At 39.2% G+C, this 23101-nt stretch overlaps 1 protein-coding gene across 13 annotated transcripts in view; it reads left to right on the top strand.

The window, feature by feature from the left end:
- The window catches only part of KIAA1328 (KIAA1328 ortholog), a 176906-nt gene that overhangs the window by 87321 nt on the left and 66484 nt on the right, over nucleotides 1–23101 (top strand). For 8 of the 13 annotated variants that reach the window (XM_036321358.1, XM_036321364.1, XM_036321368.1 and 5 more), the window contains 2 exons: nucleotides 13571–14238; nucleotides 16827–16934. In XM_036321358.1, coding sequence (XP_036177251.1) covers nucleotides 13571–14238; nucleotides 16827–16934 — 776 coding nt within the window. Of the gene's footprint in view, nucleotides 1–3798; nucleotides 3854–5231; nucleotides 5481–5925; nucleotides 6037–8834; nucleotides 8941–12549; nucleotides 12880–13570; nucleotides 14239–16826; nucleotides 16935–23101 lie in introns of those variants that run through there. The other 5 variants (XM_036321365.1, XM_036321366.1, XM_036321363.1 and 2 more) reach the window with 5 other exon arrangements.

Below are 23101 nucleotides of genomic sequence, written 5' to 3'. Positions count from 1 at the left end.
CATTACAGGCTTAGAGGCCTACACTGAACAGCCTGGAAGGCTGTTTCAGTTGCAGTTTGTTTTTGTTGTTAATCCTCACCTGAGAATATTTTTCCATTGATTTTTAGAGAGAGTGGAAGGGAGAGGGAGAGACAGAGAGAGACAAACATCTGTGTGAGAGAGACACATTGATTAGTTGCCTCCCGCAAGCGCCCCAACCTGGAGTGGAGATTGAGCCTGCAACAGGTTCGTGCCCTTGACTGGAATCAAACCCAGAACCCTTCAGTCTGCAGGCCAACTCTCTATCCACTAAGCCAAACCTGCTACAGCTCAGTTGCAATTTAGATAGCAAAGTGCTTATTGAAAAAGGCTGCTATTCAATAATACAATGTGGAAATAAAATACTTTTAGATGCTAATTTGCATACATTGTCCAATAGAAAACTCTTTAAAAGTACATTATGGGTACTTTTGCTTGATACATGGTCACATGGCAGTTTAAGAAATCTGGAGACTTGTCAAAGTCCCAAGTTCGCTCAATCGCTTCTGCCATTTTATATGTTTAACTGAATGTAACAAATAGAGATGTTATCGTACTATGGCTTTGTTCTCATTAAATTGTTGTTTTGGGAGATGAGAGTTATGTTAAAATGAAAAAATATTTATGAAAATCTAAGCCATCATACATATTCTGTTGACTTAGGATAAAGTTTCCTAGCCCATCAGGCAAATAATTTCAGCATATTGCCGAACAACTCTAATAGCAAACAAGTGAGCTCTGCATTCACAGAGTGCCACTGTTAGCATTCTCTAAAGTCACACGTTCCTCCTCCAGAAACTTAAGTGCAAATGATTGTCATATTTTCCATACCCATGGTAGACTTCCTAAAATTGGAATCTGCATTGGAGTAAAGAATACTAGTAAGATAGCAGTAAACCTACGTATAGTTTTTATCTTTCTTAGTTCCACCTCAAAGCTTTATATGTTACATTTCTAAAGGAAGATTCATTTTTGTATTATGTCTGTGAACACCTGTGAACTATTGAGTGTAGTTGGTCAACAGCTAATAATGATTGTGTATGGAGACTTTGGCAGTGGGTGGCAAGGAGCAATGACCATTTGGTTATTTTTGCAATGTCTTTATTTTTCTTCTTTTCCTCAACATTTTAATATAATCCAATGTCTGGTTTTGATATAAGGTAATACAGTGGGGCCTTGACTTACTAGTGTCCCGACTAACGACTTTTTCGAGATACGAGCCGTCTCTCGGCCGATTTTTTGCTTTGAGTTGCGAGCTAAAATTCGGGTTACAAGCCAGCTTCAGATACCCCACCTCTAGTTGGTGCAGCGAACATCACAGTGAACGCCACAACATCAGCCCAGCATCACGTGTCTCACTCGTTCACTTTAATGATTTGACATACGAGTAATTTGAGTTAGGAGCTCCGTCACGGAATGAATTAAACTCATACGTCAAGGCCCCACTGTACTGGTATTTCTGGCTTCATTAAATGAATTGGAAATTCTTCCTTTTTCTGTTTATTATTATTATTACTATTATGTGATTGATAGAATTTACCACTGAAGCCATCATAGGTGGAGTGTTCTTTGTGGTAATGTTATTATTACTACTTCGATTTCTTTCATTGACATGGAGGTGTTAAGATTTACTCTGTTTGTCTTCAGTCAGTTTTGATAATTTCTGTCTATCAAGGAATTTGTCCATTTCACTTACGTTGTCATATATAGTAACAGGAAGTTGTTCATATTATTACTTTATTAACTCAATAGTGTCTGTGGCATCTGTATTTGTGTGCTCCTTTATTTCCTTATATGAATTAGATTTAACTCTTAATAAAAATAAACATTGACTTCACACAATAAAAGATGCTCTTATCAGATACAACTTATGTGCCTTCTTTATGATACATTGCTTTGTGAAAAGTCTGTTAATACCCTGAAAGGACAGAGAAATGAAATGTATTTAGTGATAGATTAATAATTCTCTGCATCTCAAAAGTTTATGTGAGCTTTTGTCATAAATACATTTAGACTTGAAATAAAAGCAATTTCAGATAAACTGAGAAGTAGAAAATTTAATCAGCCCTTTTGAACAAAAGAGCTGAATGAGGTACACCTGGTACTGTGCAGAGTTAAAAGATACGATGAAAAGTAATGGGTATAAAATATACCCATGAACAAAGGGGAGAGGGGGAAACGTGAAAAGAACTCCAAATGTATTTTTCTTGTATTAGTTACATATAGACCACAGTCAGAGACCTTTAAGAAAAAGATAACTTATGGACAGAAGGTACTTATTTTAATGGGAAAGAATTATTTGTTCCACAGAAGGAGGAAGAGTGATAGATGTTTAGGTATAGGCCAGTCATACCTAAGGGAGGCCAGAGCAGGAGTGGAAATTGTGTGCAGCCTATTGTATGAAGTAAGGAAACAAAAACATCCGAACTGGACATTGACATCCCACAGCCCGATGGAGTCCACCCCTGAAGTCAGGAGGCACGTGCCAGTGCAGCGGTTCTCTAAATGTGCCCCCAGAGCAGGAGCGTCAGCATCACTGGGCACTGCTTAAGCAAATGCATATCCTCAGGCCCAGCCCACCTGCTGAGTTAGAAACTCGAGCATTTTAATAAGCCCTCCGGGTGATTCTCATGAACACTGAAGTGAGAGCCTTATGCTAGTGTAATGGAAATAAGTGTCATCTGTTGATCAGACTGCTGGCGAGTCCTTTTACCTGCAGTTTTATAAGTAAATTTCCTCAAATTATCTTCTCGGTACCGATCTGTTAGCAAATAGTTTCTATCTAAAGAAATGATCGATGCGCTTAAGCACACCAGTGCTAGGAAACCAGGGGCATCTATGACAGTGATGGCGAACCTATGAACTCATTTTTTTGGTTGATTTTTCTTTGTTAAATGGCATTTAAATATATAAAATAAATATCAAAAATATAAGTCTTTGTTTTACTATGGTTGCAAATACCAAAAAATTTCTATATGTGACACGGCACCAGAGTTAAGTTAGGGTTTTTCAAAATGCTGACACGCCGAGCTCAAAAGGTTCGCCATCACTGATCTATGAGGCAGAAAATGAGCCGAATTCATCTTGTCCAGGTCTCTCCGTTTGTCGTCACTTTTACCCATTCTTATATTATGTACTTCTTCTGATTTTGTGTGTTGATAAAAGGATTTAAACTAATATAGGTTTAGAGCGAGATCATCAAATAAGCTATTTTAACACAAAAATGAGTCCTTTAAGCGTAAAATCCTTTTTAAAGAAACGAGTTTGAAATGTACTAAAGTGATTTTTTTAATATAGCTTTTCCTGGCTTAAGAGTTGCCTCTTTATTCTCTTGCCCCTCCTCCTCACTGCTTCCCTCTCAACTTCTCTGTGACACTTAGCTTTTCCCCTGCCTTTTCCTCACAGTGTGCCTGAGAAGAGAGATTCTGTGTTTAGAGTCAGGTTTGGGTTTACAAATATCAGGAAGGTCTTATTTTAATGGCTGCTTCTGTTTGCCCAGTAATGCCAAAAAAAAAAAAAAGTGTCACCTATTTTGTAAGTATTTGATTTCCGGTGTGCTTGGTGCTGCCTAGAAACTTTGTTCAGAGTAGTTTCTGGAGAGTGTTGAAAGATAACATTGTTTATAACAATTAAGGACAGTTCCTTCCTGCGCCCTCAAGTACACTGATTTAGCGGTCTTTCATAGCCAAGTCAGTCAGCATTTACAATTGTTTATTTATAGTTTCAAGAAGTATGTCAAATCTCTTATGTATTAGCAGCCGTACTGTACACCGGACACCCATTACACCAGCCTGAAAAGTATTGACTGGATGGAACTCTAATACTGATTATGGAGGTAATTTATATGTGAGGCAGAACCTCAGTGGTTCTCAACCTTCTTTAAATACAGTTACTCATGTTGTGACCCAACCATGAAATGATTTTCGTTGCTACTTCATAACTGTAATGTTGCTACTGCTATCAATCATAATGTAAATATCTGATATGCAGGATGGTCTTAGGCGACCCCTGTGAAAGGGTCCTTCAACCGCCAAAGGGGTCGCGACCCACAGGTTGAGAACCGCTGCCTAGGTCCAAGCTCTTCTCAGGAGGAAGCAGCTTGCCCTGTCCTTCTTCCTATAAGAGAAAGGTTTTGTCCACAGATTAATCAAAAGCACACTGATTGTGGTGCCATTTAAATCACTAGATGAGTAGAACTTCCCTAATAAGCCTGATAGACCCGGGATGCTGTCTTTGACTATTGAAGTTGTGTCAATCTTTGTAGGTGACACTGATTTGTGGAAGCCCTTTACATACAATTCGTTTGGACACATCAACTGTGCTGAACAGATGTTGGCATTTTGGCATGTACAGATATCCCATATAATTAGAGCTGATTAGTTCTTGTTGAGACATGCAGAAACATGAAGACTGTGCTCACAGGCACCTGCTCTTCTGTTTGGAGTCATTTCCTGGGCTGGCCTCCTGCTTTAAACGCCTGAGTCCGCTCTCTTCCTTCCCACGTGAAAAGTGCCATTTGTGTTGTTTCCCCTCCACTGCAGTGTTCTTGGATGGTCTTCTGTGAACTAGGGCTTCTCTTAATTCCTAGACTTAGTCTAGATCAGTGATGGCGAACCTATGACACACATGTCAGAGGTGACACGCGAACTCATTTTTTTTGGTTGATTTTTCTTTTTTAAATGGCATTTAAATATATAAAATAAATATCAAAAATATAAGTCTTTGTTATACTATGGTTACAAATATCAAAAAATTTCTATATGTGACACGGCACCAGAGTTAAGTTAGGGTTTTTCAAAATGCTGACACGCCGAGCTCAAAAGGTTCGCCATCACTGGTCTAGATTAAAGAACTAATTTATTATTTTGTGCTTTTAGGCTGTTGCAAGTAATAAAACAGCTTAAATAATGCTCTGACTCATGACTACAGCCAAAATATGCCCCAAAATTATACAGTATACAATGCCTCAGTGATTTCCACACACTAAAGGAATCGTGTTTTATAAATATTGTTGCAGTAATTTTTCTTTTGAATTTTCATCATCACTCACTTAATAGCAGCGAAGCAAGCAACATCTGGCCACTATTTGAAAAGCTGGTAATTTCTGTTGTCATTATAGTTAACTTTATCTCTTTACACCTGCTTTCTGCAAACTGTATTATTCACTATTTTTATATTGTCACTAAAGGCCCAATGCATGAAGATTCGTGCAAGAATGGGCCTTCCTTCCCCTGGCTGCTGTCACTGCCTTTGCTCTGGCCCGGAGCCACCTTTCCGCCTTCCCACACTGCCCAGAGGCCCAGAGCGGCTGGGGCGGTGTGGAACACCTGCATCATCGCTATGGTGAAGACACATCCCACCCCACCCCCAGCCGCTTGATGCCTGTGTATGCAAATTAACCTGCCATCTTTGTTGGATTAATTTGCATACTCACTCCTGACTGGCTGGTGGGCGTCATGAAGGTACAGTCAATTTGCATCTTTCTCTTTTATTATTGTAGACTAGAGGCCCAATGCATGAAAATTCGTGCAAGAATAGGCCTTCCTTCCCCTGGCTGTTGGCACCCTTTCACTCTGGCCAGAGCCACCTTTCCACCTACACTCTGGCCCGAAGCCGCCTTCTGCCTTCCCACACTGCCCAGAGGCCCGAAGAGGCCGAGGAGGGATGGAACGCCTACATCCCGCCCCGTGCTCAGCCGCTCAGTGCCTGCACGCGTGTGCGCTGCCCACAGGCCCACTATCTTTGATGAGTTAATTTGCATACTCACTCCTGATTGGCTGTGGGTGTAGTGGAGGGATGGTCAATTTACGTATTTGTCTATTATTAGTATAGATAAGTATAAAGGGCTCTCTGCAATAAATCTCTCCTTATATCAAATTAATTTTCAGCCAGTAGGCTCTAAAGGTCCAGTGAAACAAGATAAAGTTGAAGTGTGGATCTCCCATATGAATGACGCTTGCCTATCAGAACAGAAGGGGTCTTGTAAAGATGGCGGAAATCCTGAGGCAAATAAAAGAGGTGGAAAGGGTTCATTTAGCCTCTATCATCCAACCCAATTATTCACTAAACAGCTGTACTTTTATTGTCTTATACCACTTACAAATGACCTCATAACTAATTTGTTTACTTGTTTGTTTGTCTCTTTCCACTAGAATATGAGTTTTCATTAAAGCAGGCTCTTTATATTCACTAATGATTCCATAGTACCTAGAATAGTACTTTACACATGGTGTGCATTCAATGTGTTAGTGAATGAATGTTGTCTTTTTTGTTATAAAATTCACCCATTTTAAGTGTATAGCTCAGTGATTTTTGGTAGATCTACAAAGTTCTGCAATCATTGCTAAGTCAGTTTTGTAACATTTTTGAACAGTGTTGATCCATTAAAGACTGTGTCTGCTGAAGGATTCCTCGTGCCAAATTACACTCATTCCTATTACTACTCTCAGCCGTAGGCAACCACTAATATGCTTTCTGTCTCTATAGACTTGCCTTTTCTGGGCCTTTCCTATGTATGGAGTCATACAGTAGATAGCCATTTGGTTTTGACCAACTTACTCCCTCAAGACTGGAAGCAAAAATCTTTCACTTTCTTTTTTAATGAATAGTTTCACTAGGTAATAGAATTATTTTTTATTGAAAAGTTATTTGTAAGTCTTATTATTGTCTCCTTGAAGGTAATAATGTTGGCATTTGAGAAATTTTTATTTGTCCTTGGTTTTGGGGAATTTTACTATGATTTGCTCTAGGTGTAGCTCTATTTATATTTATCCTTCTTTGTATTCACACAACCTATTAAATTTGTGGCTTGATATAGTTTTGAAAAATTCTCTGCGTTATCTCTTTATTACTTCTTCCGCATTCTCTCTTTTTCCCTTCCTTGGTACTGTAATTACATGTATTTCAGGCTTTTGTCATCATGTCCCTATATCTTTTATATATTTCCATTCTTTTACGTCCATCTTTTCATGTTAGTCTTGATATTCTCTGCTGACATTTATTTCATTCACCAATTGTCTCCTCAGATTTATGTTACCTACTATGTTTTTTATTTTATTTATTATATCTTCATTCTTAACATTTCCATTTGATTTTTTCTAGTTTTTTCTCTGCAGTATTCTTTATAATACCATTTAATTTCTTAATCATATAAATAATAATTAATTTAAAGTCCATGTTTGAAAGAATGACAGTGTCTAAATCTCATGTCTCTATTTCTATTATCTCTTTTCCCTCTTAACTCTACTCTTACTTTTTTGTTTGTTTACATATTTTTCATTGAATGTTAGGGGAGAAAAACCAAAACTGGATATAATATGGATCTCTGTTTGATGTTAACTTTCCCCAGAGAAAATTTGCTTTTTCCCTGTGCAGGCTGTTAGCATTGATTCATATGCCCTTAATCCAGTCCAGGACTGAGTGGAGTTGAAGTTCAGCTTTAATATGTACTGGGCTTTTCTATTTTTATTTCATTTTTTACTGCTTACTTTTCAGGGGTCTTAATTGAGAGCCTGCGGTTTTTGACAGGACCTCTCTTTCTTGGCAGGCTCTGAAATTCGAATTTTGTTTCCAGCGCTATGAGATAACTTAAAGTTCTCAGCCAGCACTTCCTAATTTAGAATGTCTTGAACAGAAACATGACAACTAATGTCAAGCTGTCTTTTTTGTCTTCCTTCTATCTGGGATCTTGGCCCCTTCATGTTCTCGCTACCTTAGTAACACTTCAGTGCTTTCAAACAGATTTTTAAAAATATTTTGTCCTTATAATTATTCATAAAGGGAGGTTGACAGAAACACTAATCCACAATGGATTCTGACCAGCCTTTTTGAGAATGGAGGCACTGGCCCTTGAAGAAATTCTGGAGTACTTACTAGTAATCAATGAATTCTAGAAAGGTTGTTGGTGTCTGCCTTCTAATGTAGTTCCTTTTATGCCTTGGCCAGGCATCTATCCTCTACCTAGTTCCCTTGCTTTCCAAAGATCATTCAACATAATGTGTAGATCTGAACACTTCAATTTTAATTGTCATTTTAGTTTGTTAGTATTTTGGCCTGTTGTACTTCTTTCTTCTTTGTCTTTTATAATTTCCCCATATAAATTTCATGTCTGGATTCCTTCAGATACTGAGTACAGATTCTCTTCCTTTGATTATTTTATTTTCTTCCAACTGCCCACCCTTTGGCTCATTGGCCATCTCCTGTATTAGGTAGGCATAAAAAATTGAAAGTCAAACATCTTTTTTTTCTCAAATTGATTTTAGAGAGGGAGAGGAAGGGGGGCGGGGGGTGCAGTAGAGAAAGAGAAATATCATGTACGGTTGTCTTCCACACATGCCCCGACTGGGATGAAACCTGCCACCTTCTGGTGTATGGGATGACACTCCAACCAACTGAGCCACACCGGCCAGGGCTAAAGTGAAACTTCTTTAACATAGCATTTACACCATTTGTTCTATGGTACCTACCTAGCATTGTGGCTTTATCCACTTCCCATCACACTGTTCACAATGCTTTGGACTACTTAGAGGTCACCATACATATTCATTTTCACAATCTCTATTCTCTACCCATACTTCCCCTTCTACCTGAAATGTCTTACCCAGCACATGCAGCACATCCTCACACATAACTTTGTCATTAATAAACTCCAATCTAACTTCCAGAATTTAGTTTAAATTTCTCCTCTCCTATGAAAACTTCCCAGCTTTTCCCCCACCCTGCTAAAGGCAAAACTAATCTCCCTAATACTTCTCAACTTTTTGTAGACCTTATCACATAAAATGTTTTTCCCCTTAGCCAAAATCTGAGGGCCATAGACCTTATCACATAAAATGTATCCCTGGCAGCTGGCACAGTATCTGGCGGATACTTCCAGATCTTCATCCTGCCTGCCCTTCCCAAGGTGGCAATCTATACTTCTAGGTAAAATTATAGAGTGGAAAGATATACTGAATGTGTTTATTCATAGTATTTTGTTTATATGTACTTTTCCCTTCTATTGTTAGACAGATATACAAGACTTGCCTTTTAGCTATAGAAGATGTGTCCATTTCTATATTTTTCCATATAATGACTTAAGAAAAAGTAATTATTCCTCCCAAAATGTCTGTCGTCCTAACCTTTTATTCTCACATTTAGCACCAGAGCAGCTCCTTGAAGTATGGAACAGAGGGAAACAAGTTTATTTTAAGCATTTTTAAAATAATTCTAGGACTGTATTTGTTTTGGAGTATCATTTTACACATTGAATGACACTATTAACTGAAAAAAGATTTATGGGGAAACTGCCCAAGAGACCTAACATGACTCGCCAAAAATAATAGGACTCCTAAGTAGCAGCAGTACTGGAATTCTAATCAAGGTCTTTTGACCTGGCCCTGGCCAATTTGGCCCAGTGGATAGAGTGTCGGCCTGTGGACTGAAATCAATAAAAATAATTTCTTTTTTTAAAAGAAGGTCTTTTGACCTGAATTCAAGTTTATGGTCAGTGATTCTATGCTTTCTTTCCATTTTTATAGCAACTCAACAAATTCCAACTTTCAGGAAATGTAGTAATTGATTGAAGAATATGAGTTTTAGCCTTTTCTGAGACTGGTACTTACTGTTAAAATTTTTGGCAGGCCTGTGATGTACATACCCTAAAGTTGGTATTGCATTTGGTGTCTGTTGCTAGTATTCTGTCATTTATACATTACTGTGTACCTATATTCTTTTAAAACTCATAATTACTGACTTTAATGTCTTTTAGATTTAATATTCCTAAGTTGTGCTACAATCCCTATGGGAGCTAGAATAAGTTATTAGAGCCTTGCAAATGTGTTTGCTGCATTCTGTTATTTTTCTCTTTCACTGATGGCCCACAGCTTCAGCTGAGCGGTAGAGAAGCTTAAACCTCTAGGGCCCATTAGATTTAACTTGTTTACTGCATTGATATCTATATGTTAAATGACAAGAGAGTTCAGGTTATTGAATAATTTAAAATTCAGCTCTAATTGGTGTCATGTGACCTAGAAAAGGCCATGGATGACGCCAGGAGCATGCTGTGAATTTCTTATAAATAATTCATAAATTAGATGATTCATTTGCCTGGTTGTGTTGGTAAATGCAAAAGTTTGTAAGTTATAACTGATGATATAACACCTGTAAGTATTTAGTTCATAACACTGGAAGGTAATCTACCTTGATGATCTTCTAGCAAAATCTGCCAGTATCGGAGAGTTAATTGCACTGGGGAGAATGAACATTTATTCAGGATGAGACTTTGGCAAAACATACAGTGCAGCTGTTGCATTACGTAGCTCTGTCAGCTTGATAACTGGTTCATGTAAGCCTGACTTTATAGAATGCGGGAGCACGTCGTTCAGACGTTATTTCCCATTAATTCCAAATGTTCTGCAGCCAATGCAATGACCTGCCCCACACACAGTCATTCAGGTTTAGAAATACAGGGTGTCCCAGAAAAGTATATACACACTGTCTGTAGATTTTATTACATTTTGGAAATGAAATGTATTTTAATAAACACTGCCTTTATAGTTATTCAACGTGTGTATACATTTGGGCGGGGGGGACACCTGATATTTATTTAGGTCTTGAATTTCTGACCTCTCAATAAAATGAAGAGCACAGGGGAAATTTTTGAAGTTACAGAATTGAGATTTTCATTCTTATAATGCTCAGTGGAAGTATGAGGATTGTTAGCAAGGTGCTTGCCATGATAGTAAATTATTATTTGTTGTCAAAGGAATTACCAATAAGAACTATTGGTACTATTGACTAATCCTGTGATTAACAACTCATAAGTACATTGTAAGTAATCACTTCCTCATTGTGCAAAGGAAATAACCTGTCACAAGAAATAATAACTGCAGTTTAGTTCACATCTCTCCTTTTGGCTCTAAAGCAGAGATTGGCCTGTAAAAATGATTTTCAGAAACTTATAAAACATCACTGCTTACTTGTTGATGGTATTTCACAAAGCAGCACTGCAGTCGTTATTTATAGAATGCGAGAGCATGGGAAAACCCTGGATTACCATAGGAATAGTATGTGATTTTGTGTGTTCGTGTATATGCTTACACCCCTGCGTGTACATGCATATATGTATACAGGGTCATATCATACATGTTTATCAACATCTTTACTTCCTATGCAGTCTATTTAAAAATATGCCATATTTTAGAAAGTAGGGGGTGTGCAGGAGGCAGTCGATTGATGTTTCTCTTTCATAGATGTTTCTATCTCTCTTCCGCTTTCTCTTTAAAATCAGTAAAAACATATTTTTTATCTGTGTCCCTGGATTATGCATACATGCATACAAGTTCTTTGGTTGATCTCTTCCCTCCCATCCCCACCTTCTTTCTGAGATTTGACAGTCTGTTCCATGCTTTCATGTCTCTGGATCTATTTTGTGCATCAGTTTACTTTGTTCATTAGATTACACATATGAATGAGATCTGAAAGCCAGTGGGGAGGCTGGGAGGGGGCCTAAAAAAGGGTCAATGGGGAAAATAGCGGACATATATAATACTCTCAACAATTAAGATTTTATAAAACAAAAAATAAATAAAGTAAAGCTAATAATCATGAAAAAAAATTTTAAAAATGCACATATGTAAATAATGTTAAGGAATGAAAGTCAGAATATAAAAGAATACATACATGCTATCTATTGTTATGTTAATCATACATGTATTAGAAAATATGTGCTAATGTAAAATAGTTGATTTAACTTTCTGGAACAGTAAAAAATGTATCTGTCATTTAAAAAATATAATACTGCTATAAAAAGATAGTTTTCCATACAAAATAGCAGGCGATAAATGTTAAATATTTGTGTTGACAGTAAGTGCTACCGAAGTCCACAATAGGAAAGCTTAATGTGGACTAGAGCTTCCTTTTCGGTGTAAAGTAAGGTTAATTTTTTTTATGAGGTAGTTTGTCATCAGTTTCACCAAACGCCTCGCTCCTTTTCTGCAGCTGTAATCTGCTCAGTGGGGGTGTACAGGATGTAATCTGGGGGTGTACAGGATGGCCTGTCTTCCTGAAGAGAACCAGGTCCCCTCCCCAGATGCCGCTCATTCTCATTTTAATAGAATTCCTTTGGAATTGCTTTCGAAACTCAAAATCTTAAGAATCATTGTAATAGCAATCTTTTATCCTAGAATAGGAAACATAGTATTGCTGTATATCTCTGTTATTTGGCATTTTTTACCAATCAGTCATGATTTTCAACTATTCCTAAGTAAACTGGTGGGATTTTATTCCCCTTCTACTAGGGATTTCAATTATTTGTTCCTTCTGTGTCTCTAGAATAGATGAACATCTCAACTGTTTATGAATTATTTACAAAGAAGTTTTGGTAAACTGAATAATGCCCCACCCGAAATATGTCCATGTCCTAATTCCTGAAACCTGTCAGTGTCATTTTAGATGGTGTAAAGTACGTTGTATGAAAAGAGACTTTACAGATGTGATTCCTTTAAAGATCTTGAGATGAGAAAATTGTTCAGGATTACCTGAGTGAACCCAATTTAATCAGAACAGTCCTTAGAAGAGGGATACAGAAACCAGATATTCCATGATACAGAACAGTAGTTCTCAAAGTGGGTCCCAGAGCCACAGCGGCAACAGCAGCACCTGTGACTTCTTACAAATGCAGATTCTTCAGTTCCGTCCTAAACCTCCCGAAAGGGAAACTCTGGGCATGAAAGCCAGGATTGACATTTAACAAGCCCTCCAGGTGATTCTGATATTTGTTAAAGTTTGAGAATCACGATCTACACCAAGTTTTGTTCTCCCTGATAGAACGAGCTTGAGGCTAAAAATGCTGGGAAAGCTCACTGTGCTCTACTGTCAAAGGTAATTTGCAGCTGCTTCCTTTCTGCCTGGGTTTTATCAGACTATAATCACTTGAACAGCTTAATTGAAAAATCACTTATGTTTATAGCTGGAATTAAATGTTTTGTATTTAAATAACCACTTTTGATTAGAATCATATTTTGTTGAAAGTGTTGGTTTTATCTGTGTTCTGTAAAAATACTTATAAAAACTCATCCAATTTCTAACGGTAACTTACATTCTATTAGTATAAGGTGAAAGGTTTTACATCAAATCTCATGCTGTGTAATGGCCAATCAAAGAGTATTTCAAAGAGTATTTAAGGTGGCTCAATGGATTTCCTGGCTTAGTATTCAAAACTAAACCTTTTAAGATAGTAATATTTAATGCTATATTTTTTTGCCTCTTCTCAAAGTTGATTTTATGTAGCCCTCATTATTTGCAGCTCCTGAAATCTTGCTTAAGCAGCAAGTAGCAACATTTCTTTTTCTCATCCTTACGGATTTACTGAAATCTCGATTGTTTGAATGTGGATTTAGCTTTGTGGCACGTGTTACTTTACTAGTAGCTGTGTAAAAACTAGCATTTGTTATTTAAGACGATAAAACAGCTTTATTTTGGTGAAAATATATAATTAATTTCTGAAAAGCCAAAAGAAATAACTTGTTTCATTGTGCTCCCATTTGACAACTGGTCTTGTGGTTCCTTTTAGGTACTCAATAGGAAGAGCACTCTCCCGTCTTCATCTGTGGAACTGGATGGTTCCTACTTGAGTGTAGCCAAACCACAAACCTACTATCAAACCAAGCAAAGGCCTAAAAACCTGGACTCCGCTTCGGAACCCCTTGTGGAGTTCAGAAATAATTCTTTGAGACCATCAGCCCTTCATTATCCCAAAGAGGATCCTGACATGATGCCATCAGAAACCAGAACACGTGATTATGGATCCCCAGGGAAAAAACTAACAGATGTAGTCCCTACAGAGAAAGTTCCTTCAGAGGCATTGAAGATGAAGGAATGCCAGCACCTTCAGCCCACTCTGTCTAGACAGTGTTGTGCTGATAGACTTCCTGAAAATGCAGATCATGTTCCCATTAGCCATCCTACAGACATGGCCCCTCAATATTCCAAGACACACCCGGAATCATGCCATTATTGTGGGCGTTCCTGGGCATCTCTGATGCATGGCCAAGAGGTACTGCAGCCCAGTGAAATTGATTTCAAAAAGCAGCTATCAGAAGATAGAAGGCAGCAACTTATGCTTCAAAAAATGGAGCTGGAAATTGAAAAGGAGCGCCTTCAGCATCTGCTGGCCAAGCAGGAGACAAAGCTTCTCCTAAAGCAGCAGCAGCTTCAGCAGTCTCGCCTGGACTACAATTGGTGAGTCCTACCTGTTCTTTCAGCAGCGTCTGTAGCTTGGAGAGCACAGGATAAAATGACTGCATTGCTGTAACAAATGTGTAGGAACAGGTTCCTTGGGGTCTTGGCTTTCTCAGGATGAGGACAGATTATGACTACTAAGTAAATTCCACTATCATCTTTGGAAGACTTGAAAGATTACCTTGTCTTCCAATATGTTAGCTTAGAATATTTACTACTAAGGAGTCCAGTGTAATTTTTGCCAGATTCCAACGACAATATTTTTTAATGATACCACCATTACACAAAATCCTTCATTGTTTGATGTCATTGTAAAGAACATTAGGCTTTAAGTAAAAGCTTGAGATTTCAGGGTGTGGAATCCAATTGTAAAGAAGTATGATTAGCTGTCATCATTCCATATTTATGTCGCTCCACTATAACATCCTATATAATAAAAGGCTAATATGCAAATAGTCCCCTTGGGAGTTCGAACGGGAGACCAGGAGTTCGATTGCTCGCTATAGCATGCACTGACCACCAGGGGGCGGCACGGAACATGGTGGGAGACCAGTGGCAGTGGTGGGGCGCTGAGAGAGCGAAGGAAGGTGGAGGCGGGGAAGCCAGGAGGCCAGCAGGTAAGAAACCACACGGTAGTGGTGTGCGGGCAGTGAGGGAAGGAAGAGGCGGGAGGGGGGGAACCTGATCAGCCCTGATTGCCAGCCAGGCCTAGGGACCATTCCCGCACATGAATTTCATGCACCGGGCCTCTAGTAAAATATAACAAACTAGAGGTCTGGTGCACAAATTTGTGCACAGGTGGGGTCCGGCCACCTGCCCCAATGGAGGTTGATCAGGGCTGGGCCCACAGGAGAGAGGGGACGCAGGAGGTTGGCTGCCGGCCCTGCTCCCACTCGGGATGGGGGGACCGGGCTGGTCAGGGGGAGGGGCCATGGGTGGTTGGCCAGCCGGCCCCGCCCCAAATCGGGGTGGGGGGGCTGATCAGGGGCCAGGCCGGCCAGGAGGGTGCTGCGGGAGGTTAGCTGGCCGGCCCCGCCCTCAATTGGGGTGGAGGGCTGATTGGGGGTGGGACCGGCCGTGGGAAGGGGCCACAGGAGGTTGGGGGGGCGCTGATAGGGGCTCCGATATGGCCAGTTGGCTGCTGCAGTGCGTATCATAGCAACTGGTTGTTTCGGTTGTTCTGTCATTCCAGTTGCTTGGCTTTTCTATATATAGATGATGGGACCTTCTAAATTCAATCTTTTCCTGTTCAGTAACCAATTCATTTAAACTTACCGACATTTAAATTGTTCTTCCCATCTGGCCAGTGTGTCTCAGTAGTTGAGCATTGACTCATGAACCAGGGGGGTTGTGGTTCGATTCCTGGTCAGGGCACATGCCCAGGTTGCTGGCTCATTCCCCAGTGTGCTGCATGCAGGAGGCAGCCGATTGATGATTCTCTCTCATCATTGATGTTTCTCTCTCCCTCTCTCTCTTCTTTCCTCTCACTGAAATCAATAAAAACGTATGTATATATATAAAAGCCTAAGTCACTATTCACGACTAAATGACTGGAACTACCAGCCGACCAATCACTATGACACGCACTGACCACCAGGAGGCCGACACTCAATGCAGGAGCTGCCCCCTGGTGGTCAGTGCACTCCCACAAGGGGTGTGCTGCGCAGCCAGAAGCCGGACTCATGACTGGCAAGCGCAGCTGCGGCGGTGGGAGCCCCTCCTGACTCTGCAGCAGTGCTACCGAGCAGTGGCGGCATGCGCAGTGGGCATAGATGAGTGCGAGTGGTGCAGCACCCGGCCCTGGCTCAGGCTCCTCCCTAGCTGCCTGCTGCGTGGCACACTTCTACATCCCTCAGGGGATGTCCGACTGCCGGTTTAGATCGGGCCTAAACCAGCAGTTGGACATCCCCTGAGCGGGTCCCAGATTGCAAGAGGGCGCAGGCCAGGCTGAGGGACCCCACCCCTGTGCACAAATCCGTGCACCAGGCCTCTAGTTTAAAAAATAAACAAGTAAATAAACTGTTCTTCCCTTAACAATTCTAACAGTTTTTGGTAAAGCCAAGGTTTCTAAATATAAGATTGTGTCATCTGCAAATAGACAATTGTACTTTTTCCTTTCCAACAGGGATACCTTTTGTTATTCTTCTCTAATTGCTTTGGCTAGTATTTTCAGTGTTATGTTGAATTGAAATGGCAGCTATAGATATGATGGTCAGGGTCATTTTAATTAGTGTTATTAGAATTCCCACTTTAGACTCTGGTGACCAAAATACACTGCTTAAAAATGGATATGGAAAAGCTTTAAGTTTGTAGAGAAGAGATTTAAAGTGCTCTTAAAACATCTATAATGTTGAGTTTTTAAATTATATTCTAACCAACTCAGCCTTCCCCCACTCCTCTATAAGTAAAAAAATTTAAATTATTATGAAACTGCTTTGTCTTTATTAATGTGTATTTAGTATTTTTATAGTTTGTAATTTGAAAATAATTGCTGGGTAATATAGCTATAAGAAAATGTTCTTTCAAGGATTAGCATTCAGTTTCTTAGGTTCCACAGGAGAAAACTTTCTCTGAATTTATTTTTACAGGTTAAGAACTCAAGCTGTGTTTAATTCAAAAGAACTGATTGCTGATAACAAGCTTACTAAGCCTCGAGAACTCAACCTGGATATGAATGGGAGTGACTCTGGACCAAGGTAAACTCGGGCAGTTGGTCAAGGCAAGAATATGTAGGACATAGATATGAAGGATATGTTTGGTTTATAGTTAAATCTTCATATTGGTGAATCCAGCCTTCTGATCATATGAATAAATACATTCTCATTATAAAATTTTGAATATATATAATAAAGTATAAACAAGAGAATAAAAATTATTCATATTCCTACCATTCAGAAACAATCTTTTCAGCTCTTTTTCTGTTTTAATCTTTTTTTTATAATTACATATCCTATATTTAGTAATAAGGAGTATGCTTATATAGAATTTTGTTTGCTTTTTTCACTCTATCATATTTTCTGATGCCATTACATTTTTATGAAAACACAGTAATTTATTCACTCAACAAATATTTATGTGTGACATCTATTATTCAGTATCTATAAGCCTGTTGTTGTATAATACAGGATTTTGCTATTATAAATTATGCTTTGAAGACCCTCTCTGATAATTTAATTTATCACAACCTATTTCCTTGGTGTACTGCTAGCTCAGAGTATATATGAATCTTTTAAGATTCCTTTTTTTAAAAAAAATATATTTCTTTATGGATTTCAGAGAGGGAGGGAGAGGGAAAGATAGAAACATCAATGATGAGAGAGACTCATTGATTGGCTGCCTCCTTTACCCACCCCCCATCCCCCACTGGGGATCCAGCCCGAAGTCCAAGCATGTGCCCTGACCAGGAATTGAACCAGTGACCTCCTGGTTCACAGGTCGATGCTCAACCACTGAGTCACGCCGGCCGAGCATGAGCTGGGTTTTTATATTATACACTAGAGGCCCGGTGCACAACAATTTGTGCACTCGGGGAGGGGGGAGTCCTTCAGGCCAGCCAGTGCCCTCTCGCAGTCCGCGACCCCTCGGGGGATGTCCGGCTTGTTTTGTTCCCGCCTCCCTCAGCCCCTGGCCCAGGTTGATCGTTCCCACCTCCCTCAGCCCCTGGCCCAGGTTGATCGTTCCTGCCTCCCTCAGCTGCCTGGCTGGCTTGTTTTGTTCCCGCCTCCCTCAGCCCCTGGCCCAGGTTGATCGTTCCTGCCTCCCTCAGCCCCTGGCCCAGGTTGATCGTTCCGCCTCCCTCAGCTGCCTGGCTGGCTTGTTTTGCTCCCGCCTCTGCCGCCCAGCTTGTTTTCAGCCGCCTGGCTTGCTACGCTCCCAGCAGATATATGCAAATCAACTGCCATCTTAGTTGGCAGTTAATTTGCATATCGCCCTGATTAGCCGATGGGAAGGGTAACGAAGTTATGGTTAATTACCATGTTTGTCTATTATTAGATAGGATTTTGTTTCATATTTCTCCTTTTTTTAATGAGTTTATTTAAGCCAAACTAATAACAGTGCTTGGAAGCTAGGTCTCAAGTGCTTTTCCATATTCCATTTTATTTTTAATCAAACTTTGCTAAATTTCAAAAGAAAAACATTTTATTATAAAAAGTAGAACATCCAAAAACACATCAAGAAATGACCTGTCATATTTCATTCCTCATTCTATTCCCTGTTCTGATTGTCTTTGTTGAATTCATGTTAGTATCCTTCTATACTTTTCTTTATGCCTCTATATATGTACAATATCTATAAATATTTGAGATCAAACTGAACACATTACTTGTTAATCCCCACCCCCATCCCTCACTCAACAGTACTTCATGGTCATCTATCAGATTTTTAGATGTAGAACTATGGTAAGCAGAATAATTGCCCCCAAAGGTGTCTGTGTCCTAATCCCAGGAACCTCTCAATATGTTACCTTACATGGTAAAGGGACTATTTAGATATAATGAAGGGATTAGACCTTGAGATGGGATATTATCCTGGATTATCGGGGGGGGTCTCAGTCTAATCACATGAGTCCTGGAAACTGGGGAGTCTTTTCTTGCTGGGTCAGAGAGATGAGATGGAGAGAGGAAGAATCCAAGCATGAGAATGACTTCACTTGCCATTGCCGGCACTGAATATGGAGAAGGAGGTCACAAGCCAAGGAGTGCAGGCAGCCTTTAGAAGCTCAGAGCAGTCGTCAGCTGACAGCCAGCAAGGATATGGGGAGCTCAGTTGTCCAATTGCAAGGAACTGAATTCTGCCAACAAACCGAATGAGCAAGGGAATAGCCTTCAGAAAGGAACATAACCTACCCAATACCCAGTATTAGCCCATGAGACCAGTGTCAGACTTCTGATCTACAGAAGTATAGAATAATAAATTCGTGTTGCTTAAGCCACTAAACTTGTGATAATTTGTTATAGCAGCAATAGAAAACTAATTCAAATTCTAACTCGTTTCTTATAAATGCATAACAGTCCATGGTTTCTCTGAACACTGTTAACATATCCAGCACTTCCATTGTTGGACATCCAAATTATTTCAAGTTTTTACCACTACACAATGCTATAACAAGCATGACTGTACTTATTCTTGTATTCTGCTACATCTGTTTATTAGGATAAATTCCTCATAATAGAATTGTTACTTCTACATACATATATTTCTATATAATTTATAATTATAAATTACAAGATTCAATACCAATTTTCTTTAGCAAAAAGTTGCAGCAATTCATACTCCCACTTGCAGTTTATGAAAGTTTTCATTACTGCTGTTCAGTAAGTGTAGTGAATGCTTTAGAAGCTAGTGTTTTAGTCTAAGAGATGGACGTGCTTTAAAAATTCAGGTACACTTGGGCATCCATGTCCTACATTCAGATAATTATGACAAAAATAAGATAGAACCATGCACTACTTTCAAACAAGTATTTCCTAATGTGTATTTGATAAAGGCATTTTAAAATGTTAATTGCAGCCCTAGCTGGTTTGGCTCAGTGGATAGAGTGTTAGCCTGTGGACTGAAGGGTCCTGGGTTCGATTCCAGTCAAGGGCACATGCCCAGGTTGCGGGCTCCATCCCCAGTAGGGAGTGTGCAGGAGACAGCTGCTCAATGATTCCCCCTCATCTTTGATGTTTCTCTCTCTCTCTCTCCCCCTCTCCCTTCCTCTCCAAAGTCAATAAAAATATATATATTTAAAAAAATTTTAAATGTTAACTGCATCTAAGTGTTTGAGAATCATTTGCCAGTAGAACTCCCCAGTTAAAATTTAATTTTAAGCTAAGTTTTGTTTATTTGGAAATTTAAATTATCTTAGTATTAAAAATATTATGTATTTAAAATATTAAACTGACTCGAGTGAGGCATTAAGAATTTGGAACTAAAATAAATGAGATAACGAGGAAGTAAAAAACATATTTTTTATAATTAACAGCTCATTTTGAGTTAATTATGTACAATTACCAAAATCTAATTGCAATTTATTTTCTATTATCTGTGGGAAGAATCACAGGCAAGGGAGCTTACATTGCTGCCTTCCTGCATAAATGCTATAGAATGAGAGTGAATAATATGTGAGGCCTTAATGACAAGTAGGAGCAAATAGTGGGGCACAGCTGAGCCAACCATTGGAAGATAATTATCACATGAGAGATGGTAATGACTTAAAAATTCACAAGTAACTCTTATTGCTTATAGGTTCTCTCGTTTTTTTTTTTACTTAGTTTGCTTGAGATTTGTTTGTTGGCTATGCAAAGATGACCTTTATTTAAAAACAAAACAAAACAAAACCTGGCTCGCTAAGTACTACAGGAGATGTAAAAAAAAGCCCCTAGTTCAAGTACTCTAATAGTGGAGTAAGGCACATATATAAATATTGATCATCTATAGACTACAAGGGCTATAAAAGAATACAGATAAACTAAGAAGAGGTTTGTAGAAGAGGCAATATTTGAGATTAAGTCCTAGAATTTTGATAGGTAAGTGTATCAATAGGTGTGTGTATGTGTGTGTCAGGTGGGAGAAAACATGAAAGAGTAGACATAAAGGAAGGAAATCACACAGCATATATGGGGCATGTAGAATAAAGGCTGAACTCCTTGACTGGCATGGTGTTCTGCATGCACTCTGGCTTACCTTATCTCATACCACTCCCCTTCTAAACATTTATTGACCCCTACTCCCATTTTACTTAAAATTCTAATTTCTTACCACGGCCTTTATGTTCTCCTATCTTGACTCTGCACTTTTTTCCTTGTGTCCTGTGTTCCATCTTCATTTGGTCTTGGTTGTCATTTCAGTTTCTAGTACATACTGCAGCATACCTATAGCTCCCCTTAGCACTTTAATCCTGTCCTTCCTCATGTTAACTTCTTTAGATGAAAGCTTAAACATCATCTCCTGAGTGGATACTTTTCTGATCACCCCATTGTTCCCTGTGTCAGTACTCTTAGGTCCCATATACTACCACCCAATTGTACGCTTCGTGAGTGCAAGGATTATAATTGTCTTGTTGCATATGATATGTTATACCAGCCGTGGGCAAACTACGGCCCGCGGGCCGGATCCGGCCCGTTTGAAATGAATAAAACTAAAAAAAAAAAAAGACCGTACCCTTTTATGTAATGATGTTTACTTTGAATTTATATTAGTTCACACAAACACTCCATCCATGCTTTTGTTCCGGCCCTCCGGTCCAGTTTAAGAACCCATTGTGGCCCTCGAGTCAAAAAGTTTGCCCACCCCTGTTTATACCATCTATGTTATAAAGATGGTATCTTCAGTAGATAGTAGGTACTCATGAAATATTTGTGGAATGGATTTTTAAAAATCTTAATTTTCTCACTATAGCATCAACTAAGAAAGGTGACAGAGTAACATCTAAGAGGAGGATGGAGATACTTGGAATAGCCTCAAGGGGAGGTATAATAAGTTACCAAAAGTTGATCAATAAAAAGTATTGTATTCATAATATAGAAATTCCTTAGAATTGATAAGATAAACTACCTCAAATAGGCAACTCTTGGAAGAGTAAATCCAAATAACCAGTACATATATAAAATCATCTTTTTTTTTTTTTTTTTAGTAAATCTTTATTGTTCAGATTATTACATTTGTTCCTCTTTTTTTTCCCCCATAGCTCCCCTCCACCCAGTTCCCACCGCACCCTCTGCCCTTAACCCCACCACTCTCCTCATCCCTAGGTGCACAATTTTTGTCCAGTCTCTTCCCGCATCTCCCACACCCCTTTCCCCACCAAGAATAGTGAGTCCATTCCCTTTCTATGTCCCTGATTCTATTATAATCACCAGTTCATTCTGTTTATCAGATTATTTATTCACTTGATTCTTAGATTCACTTGTTGATAGATGCATATTTGTTGTTCATAATTAGTATCTTTACCTTTTTCTTCTTCTTCCTCTTCTTAAAGGATACCTTTCAGCATTTCATATAATACTGGTTTGGTGGTGATGAACTCCTTTAGCTTTTCCTGATCTGTGAAGCTCTTTATCTGACCTTCAATTCTGAATGATAGCTTTGCTGGATAAAGTAATCTTGGTTGTAGGTTCTTGGCATTCATCACTTTGAATATTTCTTGCCACTCCCTTCTGGCCTGCAAAGTTTCTGTTGAGAAATCAGCTGACAGTCGTATGGGTATTCCCTTGTAGGTAACTGAGTTTCTTTCTCTTGCTGCTTTTAAGATTCTCTCTTTGTCTTTTGCTCTTGGCATTTTAATTATGATGTGTCTTGGTGTGGTCCTCTTTGGATTCCTTTTGTTTGGGGTTCTCTGTGCTTCCTGGACTTGGAAGTCTATTTCTTTCACCAGGTAGGGGAAGTTTTCTGTCATTATTTCTTCAAATAGGTTTTCAATATCTTGGTCTCTCTCATCTTCTGGCACCCCTATAATTCTGATGTTGGTATGCTTGAAGCTGTCCCAGAGGCTCCTTACACTATCTTCGTATTTTCGGATTCTTTTTTCATTTTGCTTTTCTGGTTGGGTGTTTTTTGCTTCTTCGCATTTCAAATCTTTGTCTTGATTCTTGCGCTCCTCTGGTCTGCTGTTGGGAGTCTGTATAATATTCGTTATTTCAGTCCATGTATGCTTAATTTCTAGTTGGTTCTTTATCACAACATCGAGGGTCTCATTAGATTTCTTGAGGATCTCAATAACTTTATCGGCGGCTTCTAGACAGTTCTTGAGAGACCTTAAAAGTGTGGTTCTGAACTCAATATCCTCCATTGACAGTTTTGTCCTGTTTCTTTGTCTCCACATTTTTTATGCTTTCTTGGTGCACCCCCTAGTGGTCTTTGTGCGCAGTCTTGTTGTAGT

This window comes from Myotis myotis, unplaced genomic scaffold (genome assembly GCF_014108235.1).
Source record: "Myotis myotis isolate mMyoMyo1 unplaced genomic scaffold, mMyoMyo1.p scaffold_m19_p_9, whole genome shotgun sequence".
In the NCBI taxonomy this organism is placed as follows: domain Eukaryota; kingdom Metazoa; phylum Chordata; class Mammalia; order Chiroptera; family Vespertilionidae; genus Myotis; species Myotis myotis.
This window is presented reverse-complemented; position numbering and strand designations above follow the sequence as displayed.